Genomic DNA, 15,000 nt, shown 5'->3' with positions numbered 1-15,000 from the left:
AGAGTGTAAGTCCTTTTGGGTAAGACCTTTCTCTCACAAAGTGTTATGTACTGTGCCTAGCGCACAGGTTCCCTGAGCTCAGCTGGACCCGCTCAATTCTACTGCTCAGGTCCTGTGCACGAAGCCTTTGAATAAGTATTTCACTAGCACTTACATGTACACAAAAGTGTAGCTCCACGGAGCTGCCTGAAGGTGGCAGCATAAGCGCACAAGCGCTCCCAGCACTGCACGGTTTTATTATGTAAAAAGCATTTGGTCCCGCTGCCGTGGTGGCCCAGCTGGGCTGTGGCAGACGGGGCGCTGCTCTGTAATAATTGTGATCTGGTTACAGGATGGGTCCTGTACGACTACGTTGGTTCAATTTAATAGCCATCTCTTGAGAAAAAAAAGCAGGAAGGAAAACAGTAACTCCAGATAAGCTACCTCCTGGTAAATGCTTCAGGGTGACGGAGGCAAAGCCTGAGCTCCTTGCTGTGAAGATCCTACCTCCGGGCTCAGCCCCAGTCGCAGAGATCATATGCCAAGGCTGGGCGCCAGCAGAGCACAAGGACTGCAAAGAATGGACAGTGTTGGGGATGTCTGGAGTAGGTAGGCCTGCCAGGGGCCCCATCACAGGGTGGTAGGGCTTTACGTCAGACAGACTGTTGATTTAAAATCCTTTTCCTCTTATGTTATGTTCCTCCAGTTAAGGTTAAACATTACTTTGGTTGCACAAGGCCATCTGGTCACTGTGAATTCCCTCACGATCATAGGCTCCCAAAGGGAAGAACAGCAGGTGCTGAGCCCAGACGGAGCTGCTGGGGTAGGCACAGGTGAATCTCACGGTGCTATAGGCCAGGCCCTGGTCTAAGAGTGGGAGAATCACATGATTCCACCCCAGGAGAGGTAAGGGCATGAGGCCTGGCACATCAGGGAGAGGACAGAGATGCAGCTAGCCCTGTACCCCTGGGCACAGCTGCTACCCACATTCTTAAGGCTCCCCTTGCAGATCCAACCTGCTCCCTGTTAGCCTTGCTATAGGAGCAGCTCCCAGATCATGTGGAGCACCTCCGGCAGCTGCCATATCTTTTGGTCTTCGTTCACCCCCTTTTCCCTGACAGCAACCACAGATCCATGTTTGGCTGCTTCCCCCAGAAAAAAAGCCGAGATCTGTCCTATACATGACCCCTTACAGCAGTCTGAAGACAATGCATGCTGAATACTAGATATCCCATGACATTCCCAGGCACTCTACAAAAAGGCAGGGCTGCCTTCCCTAGGACACACAGCTGCAGTCCGGATTGAGAGGGGAGTGGCCAAGAAATACCCTTGTTCCCTTTGGAACATAGAGTTTATTATCCCCATGCTTCAGAGTGGTGAAGCCCGCCCCAGAATCCACCCTAGCCAGCTGTGTAGTGTGGAATGGGGATTCCTTCCTGGCCTCTGCAGCAACTTGCTTAAGCCCTGAAGCATGAGATTTATTTACCCTTATTTTAGCTCCTTATCTACAAAGATCAAATTAACCAACCTCTTTCCAAACCTAGCCATGGTTTTTAAAGTGACGCTTCCTTCCTGGCCGTTCCCTCACCCCCCCGCCCCCTTAACAGAGTCACTTTAGCTCACGAGAAGGGCAAGCAGGGGACACATAGCCCCCTTGCTCACAGGGTGTGGGGCAGACGTTAATGTAGTGACTCAGCTTCCATACGAACCCAGCTCCTGAAGAAGGAGGTAAGACCGGTAACCAAACAGCAGCACGGCTGGTCTGTCCCAAATGCATCTGTCTTAGGGGCTCTGTCATGCCCCATGACAAAACTCCCGCTGGCTTCAGTGAGTGCAGGATTGAGCCTCAGGGGCATAATGACCCTGAAAAGGGCACCGTGGGGATCCAAGTTTATCACCTCTCTCTGACTCCAGATCAAACGGGCCATGTTTACATGTAAGATGGTTGAGGGCATGTGCAGGGAGGGCTCTGACTGCCAGCCCTGCAAGCCCCTCTGGGATCGGAGTGGCCGACTTCCCCAGCCTTGCCTCCTGCAGAATCATCTATACCTGGGCCAAGTGGGCGTATGATGCAGCCGCTGGTGGAAGTGAGGATTCTGACTTGAGAGCATTTTGTGCAGGTGTAAATGACTCACCTGAGGGCCAAGGCAGGGGAGGATCGTGCCCCGAGAGCCAAACCGGGTTCTTTCCTTCTCACACCCCGCCCCCTGCCATTGATTGGAACTTTGTAAACAATTCTGCTGGTGATGCATATGGCGAAATAGCCCCCAGCTCCCCCTCCCAGAGCTCTGGTGTCTTCCCAGAGCTAACGGGGCTGGAAAAACGGACATCCATCCCTAAAAGCCAGCGCATCTGATTTCAAATACACCCTTGGAGCTGCCCAGTTGAGGAAGACGATGCAGTTATTACTTAGCCCCATTTCAGAGCAGAACCACAGAAACTCCTGTTGCATGTGTTCAGTTGCTCATTTGCAAAAGTTCTGTCCGTAAAAAGCCCATCAGTTCAAATCAGCACACCGTCAGCGGTCAGGCCTGCTCACGCACTGTGGCTGACGTTGCGTAGATCACCAGTTTGTGATTTAGCCCCAGGAGGAGGACAGTGGGGAGAACCTTTGTGTTCATGGGAAAAAAGATTTTTTTAACCCCCTTAAAACTTTGCAAGTAAACTTTAAAAAACAACCCCCCTACAGAGGAAGTGACCGAGGAGGGAACATTTAAGCCCCAAAAGTAAAAATTTTGTAAAACAGGAACTGCCGGGCAGGATAAGACCCTAGGTCCATCTAGCCTAATGTCCTGACTCGGACCGTGGCCAGTACCAGCTGCTTCTTACAAAGGTGGAAAAAGCCCTACAGATCTGAGCTAATCTGCCTCTCTAGATACATCTCCTCCTAACCCCAACAGAGATTTATTTAAACCCTGAAGCAGGAGGTTTATTCTCCCTTCCGAAGCGCTTTGGTTCCCATTACCCATTATACCACAGGATATTCTGGTATAAATGTCTGGTCCCTTACAGAATCTTGAATGTTTTGAACGGGTGAAAATAGCTGACACGGAAAAAGTATTTGCAACTTAACTATAGTGGTTATGACCAGCAGAATCATTATACTGCTCGGCATAAAGCAGAACTGCGCCAGGCCCTTTGGAAATACCAAGCACACAGCGCTAAGCTGATTTTCCACTGGCTTGCACTCTGCATAGACATACAGAGCCTGATCCAAAGCCAGCTGACATACTTCCATGGGTTTTGGGTCAGGCCCCCCAGAGGGCGAGTAAAATGTGACCAAAACTGCAGGGGAGCATTTTATATTTATAATTTATTTTATGTTGGTGAACCACTTAGCACAACGGGGCACAACTTTGTTGCAGCTTTTGGTGCTACCACAATATTTGTGTTAAACTGTAAGAAGAAGAAGGTGTTAAGCAGTGGAGAGTGTTTTGAAGCAATCATTTGGCTGGAAGGTGTCAGCATACGAAGGAGAAAAGTTGGGTGAGTTGGTATCTTGTATTGGACTAGCCGGCCTGTTCTACCTTGTATTTAGCAGTGACACTCTGAGGATGTTGCCCAGCCCCGAAGAAGAGCTCTGTGGAGCTCGAAAGCTCGTCTCTCTCACCCACCAAAGTTAGTTCAATAAAAGCTATTACTTTACCCACCTTGCATAATGACAGGTTTCAGAGTAGCAGCCGTGTTAGTCTGTATTCGCAAAAAGAAAAGGAGTACTTGTGGCACCTTAGAGACTAACAAATTTATTAGAGCATAAGCTTTCGTGAAGTGAGCTGTAGCCACAAGTACTCCTTTTCTTTTTACCCACCTTGTCTCTCTAGTGTCCTGAGCCTGACATGGCTATTACAACACTGCCAACAGCATACTAAAGGTCAATTATTTAACCTGCCACTTATTTCCCTTCTGTCTCCTTCAGCTAAACACTGGATAAAGCTTTCTTGCTGCATTTGGTATTACTCTTAGGGCCTGGCTACCCTTGCAGGTGTAGAGTGCAGTGAGTTAAACCAGCCCTCGGGGAGCGCAGGAGGGAAAGTGCTGCAGTGTGTTTACACTGCCAGATTCAAGTGCAAGCGTGGCCACGTTAACAGCACTTGCAAGGCCACAGAGAGCAGTGCACTGTGGGCAGCTATCCCAGCATGCAAGTGGCTGCAACATGCTTTTCAAATGGGGGGTGGGGTGGAGTGTGACAGGGAGTATGTAGTGTGTATGTGGGTGGAGAGAGAATGGGTTTTTGGGGGGCTGAGAGCGTGTCAGCATGCTGTCTTGTAAGTTCAGACAGCAGCAGACCCCCCTCCCCCCCGCCTCTCTCTCACACTCACAGCAAGCAGCATCCCACACTGATGGTTGCTTTGTCCCGGAGCTGATGAGCAGCCGGCTGTCAGAAACGGAGCTTTGAAAGGGCATATCCGCATTCCTGCAGCCGATTCCAAACAATGACAAGAGTGGCCACTTGACTTAAGGGGACTTGGGGAGGAGGGATAGCTCAGTGGTTTGAACATTGGCCTGCTAAACCCAGGGTTGTGAGTTCAATCCTTGAGGGGGCCATTTAGGGATCTGGGGCAAAAATTGGGGATTGGTCCTGCTTTGAGCAGGGGGTTGGACTAGATGACCTCCTGAGGTCCCTTCCACCTGGTATTCTATGATTATGGGACATAATCCGGAGGCCAATCAGAGCGCAGTAAGGCAACACCTCGTTCACACTGATGCTGGGGCGTTTCATCCGAGGTACCGATGTAAAGTCCAGGTATAGCCCAGGCCTCAATTAACTGACATTTGGAGACATGCTCCTGTGACTGTGGCCGTCCTGTACACACAGCTCTGTTACTTTACAGCTGTCTGACAGAAGGCCGCCCGGTCTGCTGGGTAGGCCATTGGGTGGTGCAGAGAGGCTAGCCGGGGCTCGTCTCTCTCCGGGGCGGCGGGGAGCCACACTGCCTCACTAAACTCGGGACCATGCCTTGCGGGGAATTAGTCCGGCCATGGGAGTCTTCCTCTGCGGCCTTAGCGAGGGTGCGAATAAACACAGTGAGCCCAGGCCCGAGGGCAGGGCAGGGCACTGGTGAGTCAGGCCCTCAGGCCGGGGCTGAGCAGTAGCAGGATAGAATAACAGGTTCCAAAGGGCCCGGGAGAGGGGGAGACGGCCACCCGCGAGCTGGGTGGCAGGGGGGACACAGGCCCTCCCACTCCACTGCCTCCCAGCCCGGGGCCCTAGCAGCGGCCGAAGACCCGCTGCTGCTGTGCCAGTGGGGATCCTGGCCGCACGCACTGCCACGGGCTCGGGCAGTGCTGCAGCCAGACCAGGGTCGGCTGCCCCCGGGCTACTTCCGGACTCCCCCTCGTAGGGTACCTGGGTCGGGGTGGTGTCCTCAGGGGGGTCCAGCACCGTGGGCTCCTCGGGATAGCTGGCCGGGGGTAGACTCGGCAACTCCTCCGGGTAGCTGGCGCGGGGCAGGTCGGGCCAGTCTTTGGGTTTACTGCAGGCTGCTTGGGTTTCCCAATCGTGAGCTAGGCCAGAGGCATCTGGCCTGCCTGGCAGCTGTTCTCTCAATGAGCTCTGAGGTCATAAGAACATAAGAGCGGCCATACTGGGTCAGACCAAAGGTCCATCCAGCCCAGTATCCTATCTACCGACAGAGGCCAATGCCAGGTGCCCCAGAGGAAGTGAACCTAATAAGTAATGATCAAGTGATCCCTCTCCTGCCATCCATCTCCACCTCTGACAAACAGAGGCTAGGGACACCATTCCTTACCCATCCTGGCTAATAGCCATTAATGGACTTAACCTCCATGAATTTTTCCAGTTCTCCTGTTATAGTCCTAGCCTTCAGAACCTCCTCAGGCAAGGAGTTCCACAGGTTGACTGTGTGCTGTGTGAAGAAGAACTTCCTTTTATTTGTTTTCAACCTGCTGCCCATTAATTTAATTTGGTGGCCCCTAGTTCTTACATTATGGGAACAAGTAAATAACTTTTCCTTATTCATTCCTTATTTATAAGGTCTTTATACTTTATACTTTATACTTCTGGAGCAACGCCTGACCCTCTGCGGGGTGGGCTCAGAACTTGCTGGCTTCGCCCACTCTGGTGTCCGGAGGTACTCATCTCTCTCTGGGGTGGCGGGGACCACACTGCCTCACTAGAGGTGGGAACTTGGGAGAGCCGGCTTCTGTCCTGGCTCAGCTACTGATCTGCTTTGTGACTTCTTAAGTCATTTCACTTCTCTCTGCCTCTGTTTCCCCCATCACCCTTTGTCTTGTCTATTTAGACTGTCTGCTCCTTGGGGAAAAGCTTTACTCTGGGTTTGTGCCCCACCTAGCACAATGAGGCCTTGACCTTGGCTTTAGGGATTGCTACAAAGAATAATTCGATATATTTTCTTTTCTATTTATCCCAATTCTACTCTTCATTTTGCTTCCTTCATTTTAACTCTCTGGCCACTTCAGAAGGACCTTTCCCTGAGCGATTTGCTAACACCCAAGTAAAGAGGTTACACAAGTCTGTTCTTGCCACACTGGCCCCCAAGTTTAGCTCTTGCATAAAACTGTTCTCTGATATGTTAGGAAACAAAAGGCAGTCTGCACTGCTTAGAACTTGGCATGTAGTGGGAGGGGGGCTGTCATTTGACCAGCCCTGGATTGCAAAAACATGTACTCAATACAAGGCTGCGGAAATGTCTGCAATGCATTTTCAAAGCAGAAGCAGAAGAAGAATTGAGCAATTCTAAGTGCTCTTCTCTGGACTGGCAGCTTCTGCAGATCGGCCTGTTAGCTGGCATCAACACCTGGGACTTTATTCCTAGAGCCCAAAATCTGCTGAGAGGGCCTGGCTCTCCCTCTCTGCTGCCTTGGGGTAAATCAGGAGCAATGCCACTGAAGTTAAGGACTTACAAGGATGCGACTCAAGGGAGAATCAGGCTCAGGACCTTCATGTCACTGTAGCTGGCAGGGAGCTGTGCAGTCCATGCCATCCCCAGCCTGTCTGCCTGACCCTCCCTCCTGTTATGCTTTGCCTTTTAGACTATCAGGACTTTGGGGCAGGATCTGTCATTTATTACATCTCTGTACATGCCTGGCACAACAGGCCTACACCCTGCTTGAAACTTCGGGGCACAATCACTTAATAAAAATCACATGGGTCCAGACAACTAACTGCTTTTGTGCTACTTACTCAGTACCTGCTGGCCTGTGCAAAAGAGGGGGCTTCAACACGCAGCAGATGTTACACACACAGATGCAGCTGGCCCTGGGTGTCTCATGGAGCTAAAAGAATCAACACTCAGAGTATGATCCTGCATGCTGTACCATTGATTGTTTTTAATCAGAACTCTCCAGGGATTTCAGCTGAGAGTGCAAGTTAAAAACCAGCACTGGGCTTGCAGATGGGCTTGCACTGATCTGGATGTTTATTCAAAGGGATCCACTTATTTTTTTTCCCTTTCACACCCTTAGAAGATTTCACTGACTCTGGAAATATTTGTCACTGGTCCAGCCAGGCATTTCTAGCCCATCAAAGGCAGGGATAGATTGAATTGGTAAGAACATATTGCATCATTTTCTAGGCCTAGCTGGGCTTTCCTCACTTCCAGTCCTAAGTGACTGAGTACCATGGAGCTGTTTCAGTCGATAGAGATTTAGGAAATGTCTTATGTTAATATTCTTTCCCTTCCAGTAACCCATTTTGTAAGCACAGTTAACAAGACACGCCCAGTCACGGGCTTGCCAGAGGCACGAGGTGTTGCTGTCCCCGTGGGTTTGTATTGGTTGAGTGACACATTATTGCTCCCAGAGAAGGCCCTTTTGCAGGCGCGCTGTCTTCACACCCTACACAGCATCCCAGGCTATGCCAGGGCCACTCACAAGGGACCCACTGAATTGCTCTCATGCCTCAGGCCCAAGTCTGCTTCCATTGAAATGGGTGGGTGTCTCCTCAGCTGACTTCAACGGGGGCATGACTGGGCGTGTGTGCAGGGCACTGGGGTCTAAGCCCTGGTGGTGAGCGTTAGTAGACATTCTCCTTTTGTTACCCGGGGTTCTTTCAACCCAAAGCTCTTGGTAACTTTTACTCTGTGCGAGGTCGTGTCAGGAAATAAATCAGGGGATACACGGTCGTCCGACCGATAGATGGCTGGCACAAACAGGACAACACAAGAGTGCTTTCACTTAAAGCTAAACTTTACTTAGTCTCAAGCACTTACACACGTCCGCAAAAGGTTAGTAAAACACCCCAACTCTTGAGAATTACCAAAGCTGAGGGTGGCTCTCGAGTGACATGGCGGTAGGCTTCCGGTGGCCAAATCTTCCATCTGCCAGTGGGGACTGCAAGATATATCCAGAGGGAGAGTCCAAAAAGAGTCCCACTACCTCAAACTTTTCCCCCTTATTTATACATTAGACATGTCCCTTAAAGAAAACTAGTTACAAGCAGTTTCAGTGGTCCAGCAAAAGGTTCCTTCTGATTATTGATTAACCAGGTGCGGGTTTTTCCAGAGTTTGCAGCCTTGAGGCCCCAGTAGACATTCCCAGAGCACATCCTTCTCTTCTAAGATGCATGTATCAGCAACTTCAACATAATTCTTATCAGGAAGGATGCGGGGTCAAGCTGCCCTCTCTGTGGCACCCAAAGACCCCCCTCCCCTCCTGCCTTGGTTAAGCTAAGCCTGATGACTTGGCCAATTTACAGCCTGCTGACTTGGCTGCTTTTAGCAATAAGCCATAATGGTTTCAGGCACTTTACGGGTTTGCCAAAGTCTCCCCGTACAGTTTAGCTCGTGGCAGAAGCCTGTTTTCAGAGGCCAAGGGTGCAGGTTCTACCCCTGCGGCAGCATATCTTTGATTTAGCTTTAGGGTGTCCATTAGCTTCAGCCCAGGGACTCATTCCAGTGTGGCTTTGTCTTTTGCCGCTTCCCTTCCCAGCCGTTAACCGTCCCCCTCAGCCCCAATTCCCAGAATCCCATGGCTCCAGGTCAGGTTTGGGCTCTGTGATTGCTGTCACACACTGCTACAGCCCACGGGGGCTCTAAGGGTCAGGTACCCACCAGTAGCTCACTCCTGGAGGGACCGTGGCGAAGGCGAACAGCTCCCGGCATGGGGGAAAATACCGTCCAGTGTGTGTGTGTGATCAGGTTGCACAGCCCAGCTCTGAGTTATGGACGTGGGGCACCGGGAGTTACCATAGGGGTGGCTCTGGAGAACACTGGCAACCTGCCCTTTGACTGGCTAATTAATTACGCATCTCTGCTGTGGTTTGATCCTTCCCATCCCCCCATCTCCTTACCCCTCGCTGGGGCCTCTCACCTGACTGCTTCAGTGCTGGGTCAAAAGAGGGATTTTTGTGGGAGATTACTTTAGGGTGTGGAAAGCACACAAAGCTGACTGGCACAATAATCTGCTTCACACCGGACCACACACAATGGGCACATTGACAGAGGGGAAAATACACGTTAGGAGCTTAATCCTGCTTGCTTTACTCATCTGTATGCTCCCATTCCCTTCAGTGCTTGTGGGAGGACAGTGACCAGGTTGTGAACTGTAAAGGTGCAGGGTGCTCAGAGCCAGGGGATAAATAATATCAGAGCATGAAATTTCCCTGCCTTCCCCTTATAATTAAACTGCTGGAAGAAGAACCTCTGGGCAAGAAGTGAGGGAACCTTTGTTTAATCACATGGAAGTTGCCCATGATGTGAAAGTACCTCTCAGAACTAGATGGAAACCCGCAGTTTATTGCCACATGCCCAGCGCCAGTAGTCACTTCCATGTTTATGTAAGAGCCTGGGACCTGCCCCCAGCTCAGCAACAGACCCCATCTATGTTCAGTTGCATATGACTCTTCTGGGTAGGCCAGGGCAGCCTGCAGTAATGCTGGCGCGGCTGCACATCTAATTTGCCCACATGTCCAGGAATTGCGCACTTAAATCAGTGCCAGGTGGCCAGCTGGGGGTCTAAATGGTTGTTGGCATGCATAAACCCATGCTTTCCAGGGCACAGGCTGATGCCACAGTGACATGGTCACAAATCACTGTGTGCAGATTTCTGAACGCAGCTGATGCTTTGTATGATTGGTGTCACGACACAGAGGGATTAGAGGACCGTGGAAGGGTCCTACTGCTGGCAGGCCCCCTTGTGGCTGGGCATGGCATACCAGGCTTTCCTCCTCTAATGTCCCCATGGGACGGGTGCTCCAGTCCCTCCGGTGGTCTGCCTCCTTTCGTGACTCGGCCCTCCAGCCAGGCCACAGCTGTCCCACCCCTTCTGGGATAACAGACAGTCCAACAATAACAAATGCCTGACCCCTCTGCCGCACTTGGTTCTGGCCCCAGTGGTCGGTAGATGATTTTCCCAGGGCTTCACAGCACCCTACCAGAGGTTGGTAGGGGAACCCAGGCCCATCCTCTACGCTGGCTTCCAGTCCAGTGACCCTAGCACAGGCAGTCAGGCTCACGCCAGACTCCTTGCTTCTAGCTTCCCTCTAGACTTCTCTCTACCAAGCCTGTCAGCAGGGATCCCTATGTGTGTCCTGCCAGGGCCAGGACTCACAGGGCTCCCCCCGGAATACCCCATCAAACCCCCCAAACGAAAGTATAAACAAACCCACTTCTGCTCTCCTTGGGCTTGACCTTTCATCCCCCCAATCCACAGTGGAACACCTCCCAGGGGTCTCTCCCTGCAAATCCAGATCCTGCTTTATTATCAGGGTTCATAACCAGAGCCTGCTCCAGCTCCATGCCTCTCCTGGCCTCTTAGCAGACTCCCCTGCTGAGCCCACTCTTCCCCTGGGCTCCCTCCCTGATCTCTTCACTCTAGTCCCAGCTGCAGCCAGCGGGGTTAATTGGCCTCTCATTAACCCTTTTACAGCCGGGATGGGGTATATGTATCCCATCACAGGGCCAGTCAGGATCAGGTCCCCCTTGCATACACACACACACAGAGTATGATATAATCCTTGCCCTGACAATCTTACAATCTAAATCAGGCCCTTTTCAGTTTCTTTCCCTTGAGCTGGGGTGGGGGGATAAGTGGTATCTCCTAAGCAACACCCACTTGTGATGCCAAACTGCAGCGTCATAGCTGGCATTAAAATGATCATCACTGGGACCCTGAGTTAGTTTGGCATGGCAACGTATGGGGCAGGAGCTGTTGTTTCAGGCTTTCTGCAGGCCCAGGCAGACACTGCTGCTGAAGGCACAGATGAGATTGCATAGAATAAGATGGCAGCTGGGGAGAAGTGGTGCTACACCATGTTGCTGGACATCTCTGACCCAGACCCTGGGAGTTAGGAACTAATAATAAATGAAACATATCGCAGGGAGCTGCACGTCCACTTGTTCCTTCATTCTTTGCAGCTGCTTGCCCATGCCAAGTCACGCAAATGTTTAGCAATACACACAGCCCCAGCATTGTCCCTTGTTTGCGCTGATCTTGTTTTGCATATACCAGCAGATTGGCCAAGGGAGATTTCCTGTAAACAACAGGAAAAGCCTCAGTTTCTGGGGAGCCCAAGGACATAAACAGTGAGTCATGAATCTCCCCGTCGCGGAGCTAGATATAAAAGGGCTTTCCTCAAGTGGCAGGATGGCACTCTGCCGGCACTGCCTGCAATGGGCCGGAGGATGGAAACCTGCTGCCGGCCCGTCCTGCTGCTGGTCATTGTGGCCGCAGCAGCCACCGCGGTGCCTTCTCAACACAAGATGCTGAGCTATGAAGAGGCCATTGCCCTGGCTGTCGATTTCTACAACAAAGGATCAGGCATCGACCATGCCTTCCGGCTCCTTAAAGCCGACCCACAGCCTGAGTGGGTAAGTATCAGCTCACTCCCTTTATGGCACTATGTTCTGGCTGTGGCTGAAACCAGGCACCAGAATCAGACCCTCACCCACTAGGCTCCCATCTATTCAAAACACAACCCTCGAAGCTTTGAGATATTCACACCAGGTTATAACACAGCAGCTTCTTGCCTTGTAATTTTCACACCGACAAACCCCGGTTGTTGGGCGGGATCAAACCTGGGCCCTCTGAAGCTTAATGCCTGAGCCAAAAGCCACAATGGTCATTAGCTAAGGCTGTAGCAGACTCATTAATCTCTAAATGGTCTCGGTGCCACTAGAGGGGACAAAGCACCACACCCAGGAGGTGTGTGGGTTACATATTTCCCTGGCTGAGGAAGCACGTCCTGAGCTTCAGAGACTTCCCAGTTGAAATCCCGGACGAGCCCACACTTGTAACACCAACAGATCCCAGTCGTTGTCTTGTGGGATCGAACCTGGGACCTCAGTGCTTGAGCCTCTACTGCACGAGCTAAAAGCCACATGATTCTGAGCTAAGGTGGTAGCAGACTCATGAACTCTAAGTGGTTTTAGTGCCACTAGAGGGGACAGAACACCACATCTAGGAGGTGTGTGGGTTACATACGGACAACCATGAAGGGTCGTAACGCAGCCTTTCCTTAGGATTTGTTAAGATAGGGATTGTTTTCTCTCTAGGCAAAAATTCATGATAAACCTTAATATTACATATATTGCAGAGCTCTCTCTCTATATATTTCCAATGGAGAGCCATGCAATAAGAGAGAAGTTTTAAATTACAGGCCAGGTGTTCAAGCACTTGGTTATACAAAATTCAGATGTGATAGCTAGACTAATTTGCACATGTGATTGCTGGGATTGCTTGTGCAAACTGGTAATTGCATTACCAGCGGCTCAGCCGTGGCATTTGTGTGTGTATTTGTCCAGTTTTCATGCTCACTTGCGATAATTATGCATGCAAATTAGGTGAGTAGTTGCCATCCAAAATGTTTGTAAATCTGCCCTCTAGTGTCCACTGTGCAGTGAATTGACATCTCAATAAGATAAACCCTGAGACACTACTCTGATGGGTGCCATATAAAAGCCTACAGTACAGAGCTGGAGAATGAGTTGAAAGCAGATTTATGGAGATTTAGCAACAGTGTCACCTGCTCCCCATGTGTCCTCTACAAACGGCGTTTGCAAAAGACTCATTTTATTTGTAAATTGCAATGATGGGGCTCAATTCTGCTCTTGGTCGCTCCGGTGTAACTTGGAGGAGTTCCACTGATGTGAGCTGGGTGACATGTGGGAACTTCGTCTTCTGCCTCATTCCAGCTGGACCAGTGCACTGTCTGCTGCTGCAGTAATGCTGAGCTGCAGCCCGATGCACGGCTGCTTTTGCTGGATAAATGCAGAGAGAGAAGTTGGGATCGCACATGGCTGATGTGAGCTAAATGGCGAGGCAGAGCCTGATGTGTGGGTGCTGTTGTGGCTATGGGGGCTTACTCCCCATCAGAGTTTATCCCAAACTTCTATTACATTTGTTTCCCCAGGACATGACGTCTAACCCTCAGCAGGAGCTGAAGTTCATGGTTAAAGAGACCGTGTGCTCGGTGTCCGAGAACCTCCCCAGGACTGAATGTGACTTCAGAGACAATGGGGTAAGCCATAACCATCTCTGAAGACAGCTCCACAGGCTCTGTATCCTGTTCCGTTTAACACCCAGCTGCTGTGGTCCCTGATCAGCGCTACCTAACCCCCAGGGATAGTAGGCGCAGAACATTCATCACCATGGCCCTTTGCATGGTGACAGGCTCTGTGCTGAAATAAAGGGGGCTAGTCACGGGAGTAAACCCTACTCAGGAGGAGTAAGAAATGCGGTGCCAGACCCAAGCCCTCTTGCTGGAAATGAACATCTGGAAGGGGGGTGAATTCATTTTACAGTGTGAGCAGATGTTCACAGGCTGATTTGCTATCATCACCCAGCAGGGAAGGCTGCTGCTGGGGGGGAAGTGTTCTTAGAGAAATGGTTGGGGGTGGGCTCTGATCCACCGTGTACATCTGTCTTTTGCCCATAATGGTTTGCAGCCTGTGGTCCAGCACTGCTCAGGAAGCTGCAATGGCCTATCCAGCCTTCTGCCTAGCCCAAAAGTTCCAACTTTTCCTCTCTACCATGGCCCTCACCAGGGTCATCCAGCTGTAGTCACCTCCAGGCTAGACTCTTGTAATCTGCTCTACTTAGGGCTGTATTTACAGACCACCAAGGGCTTTAACTAGCAGGGATGCAGCTGGTGGATAAACTGGCCATCCCAATCTCTCCCTCTTGTACCCACACCTTCAGAGGTGGCTCACGCACTGCCCTTCCTCCCACGGCACTCAGAAACTGAGCTGAGATCCTCCTCACAGGTGGTCAGAGACTGTTCAGGATTCTTCTCCACCCTGCAGAAGTCACCCATAGTCCTCATCAGCTGCAACACTGTGACCCAGGAGGTAGGTCTTGCACGCTGGTGACATCATCTTCCAAGTGGGGGCTGGGCCAGTGATGGGGCAGGGAGGGTGTCTTCCCCAACAGTTCCCTGGGTGGGGATTTGAGGAAGGACAGCACAGTGATGGGTGTCGAGCTGCATCCGGTAGGGGCATAGCCACTAGAGACCCCCCTTGGGCTGGCAGCTGAATCCCACAGGTCCCATCTGCCATGCAAACACCTCACTGGGATATAGGAGGAATCCAAACCTTGATGTCGTCTTCACCTGGGACCAAGAGATGGCCAGGTAGAGAGGGGGATGCCCTCGCTGCGGCTACAATTTAGTCCCATTTAGGTGGTTCCTGGGTAACCGATGCAGCAGGAGCCTTTCCTAAGCCCATACAACAGATATTGCACCCCCCCCCATGTAGCAAGGACCTTCCCCCCTGCGCAGAGAGCCGTCATGGAAGCAAGGCTTGGACAGAAATTGGAAGCTTTCTTCCATGAAAGCTTTGTCCCAGAGCTCTCCAGCAAGGGAGTTCCTGGCCCTCCCAGACAGGCCCCATTGTGCAGCGTCAGCCACTAGCCAGGTAGAGAGAAGCAACAGTCTCTCTGGGGGGCACCCAAGGGCTGCAGCTGCTTCCCCCTCCTCCCAGGACACCCATTTATAGCATCCCCTCCAATAAAAGCCCAGCTCCTGGCCATGGAGCAGGCAACCAAGCTGGGCCTCCTGACTCAGACCTCCCCAACACAGGGCAGTGCAGAGAACATAGCAATGGG

The 15,000-nt window shown here is 51.3% G+C and overlaps 1 protein-coding gene across 2 annotated transcripts in view; it reads left to right on the top strand.

The window, feature by feature from the left end:
* Nucleotides 1-11,512: 11,512 nt before the first annotated feature.
* LOC119851888 (cathelicidin-related peptide Oh-Cath-like) overlaps nt 11,513-15,000 on the top strand; it is a 141,310-nt gene continuing 137,822 nt past the window's right edge. The window contains exons 1-3 of one of the 2 annotated variants that reach the window (XM_038392470.2): nt 11,513-11,768; nt 13,310-13,417; nt 14,163-14,246. In XM_038392470.2, coding sequence (XP_038248398.1) covers nt 11,571-11,768; nt 13,310-13,417; nt 14,163-14,246 — 390 coding nt within the window. In that variant the 5' untranslated portion in view covers nt 11,513-11,570. The remainder of the gene's footprint in view (nt 11,769-13,309; nt 13,418-14,162; nt 14,247-15,000) is intronic. The other variant, XM_043509783.1, reaches the window with a different exon arrangement.

The sequence above is a fragment of the Dermochelys coriacea genome, chromosome 2, assembly GCF_009764565.3.
Source record: "Dermochelys coriacea isolate rDerCor1 chromosome 2, rDerCor1.pri.v4, whole genome shotgun sequence".
Taxonomy (NCBI): Eukaryota; Metazoa; Chordata; order Testudines; family Dermochelyidae; genus Dermochelys; species Dermochelys coriacea.
This window is presented reverse-complemented; position numbering and strand designations above follow the sequence as displayed.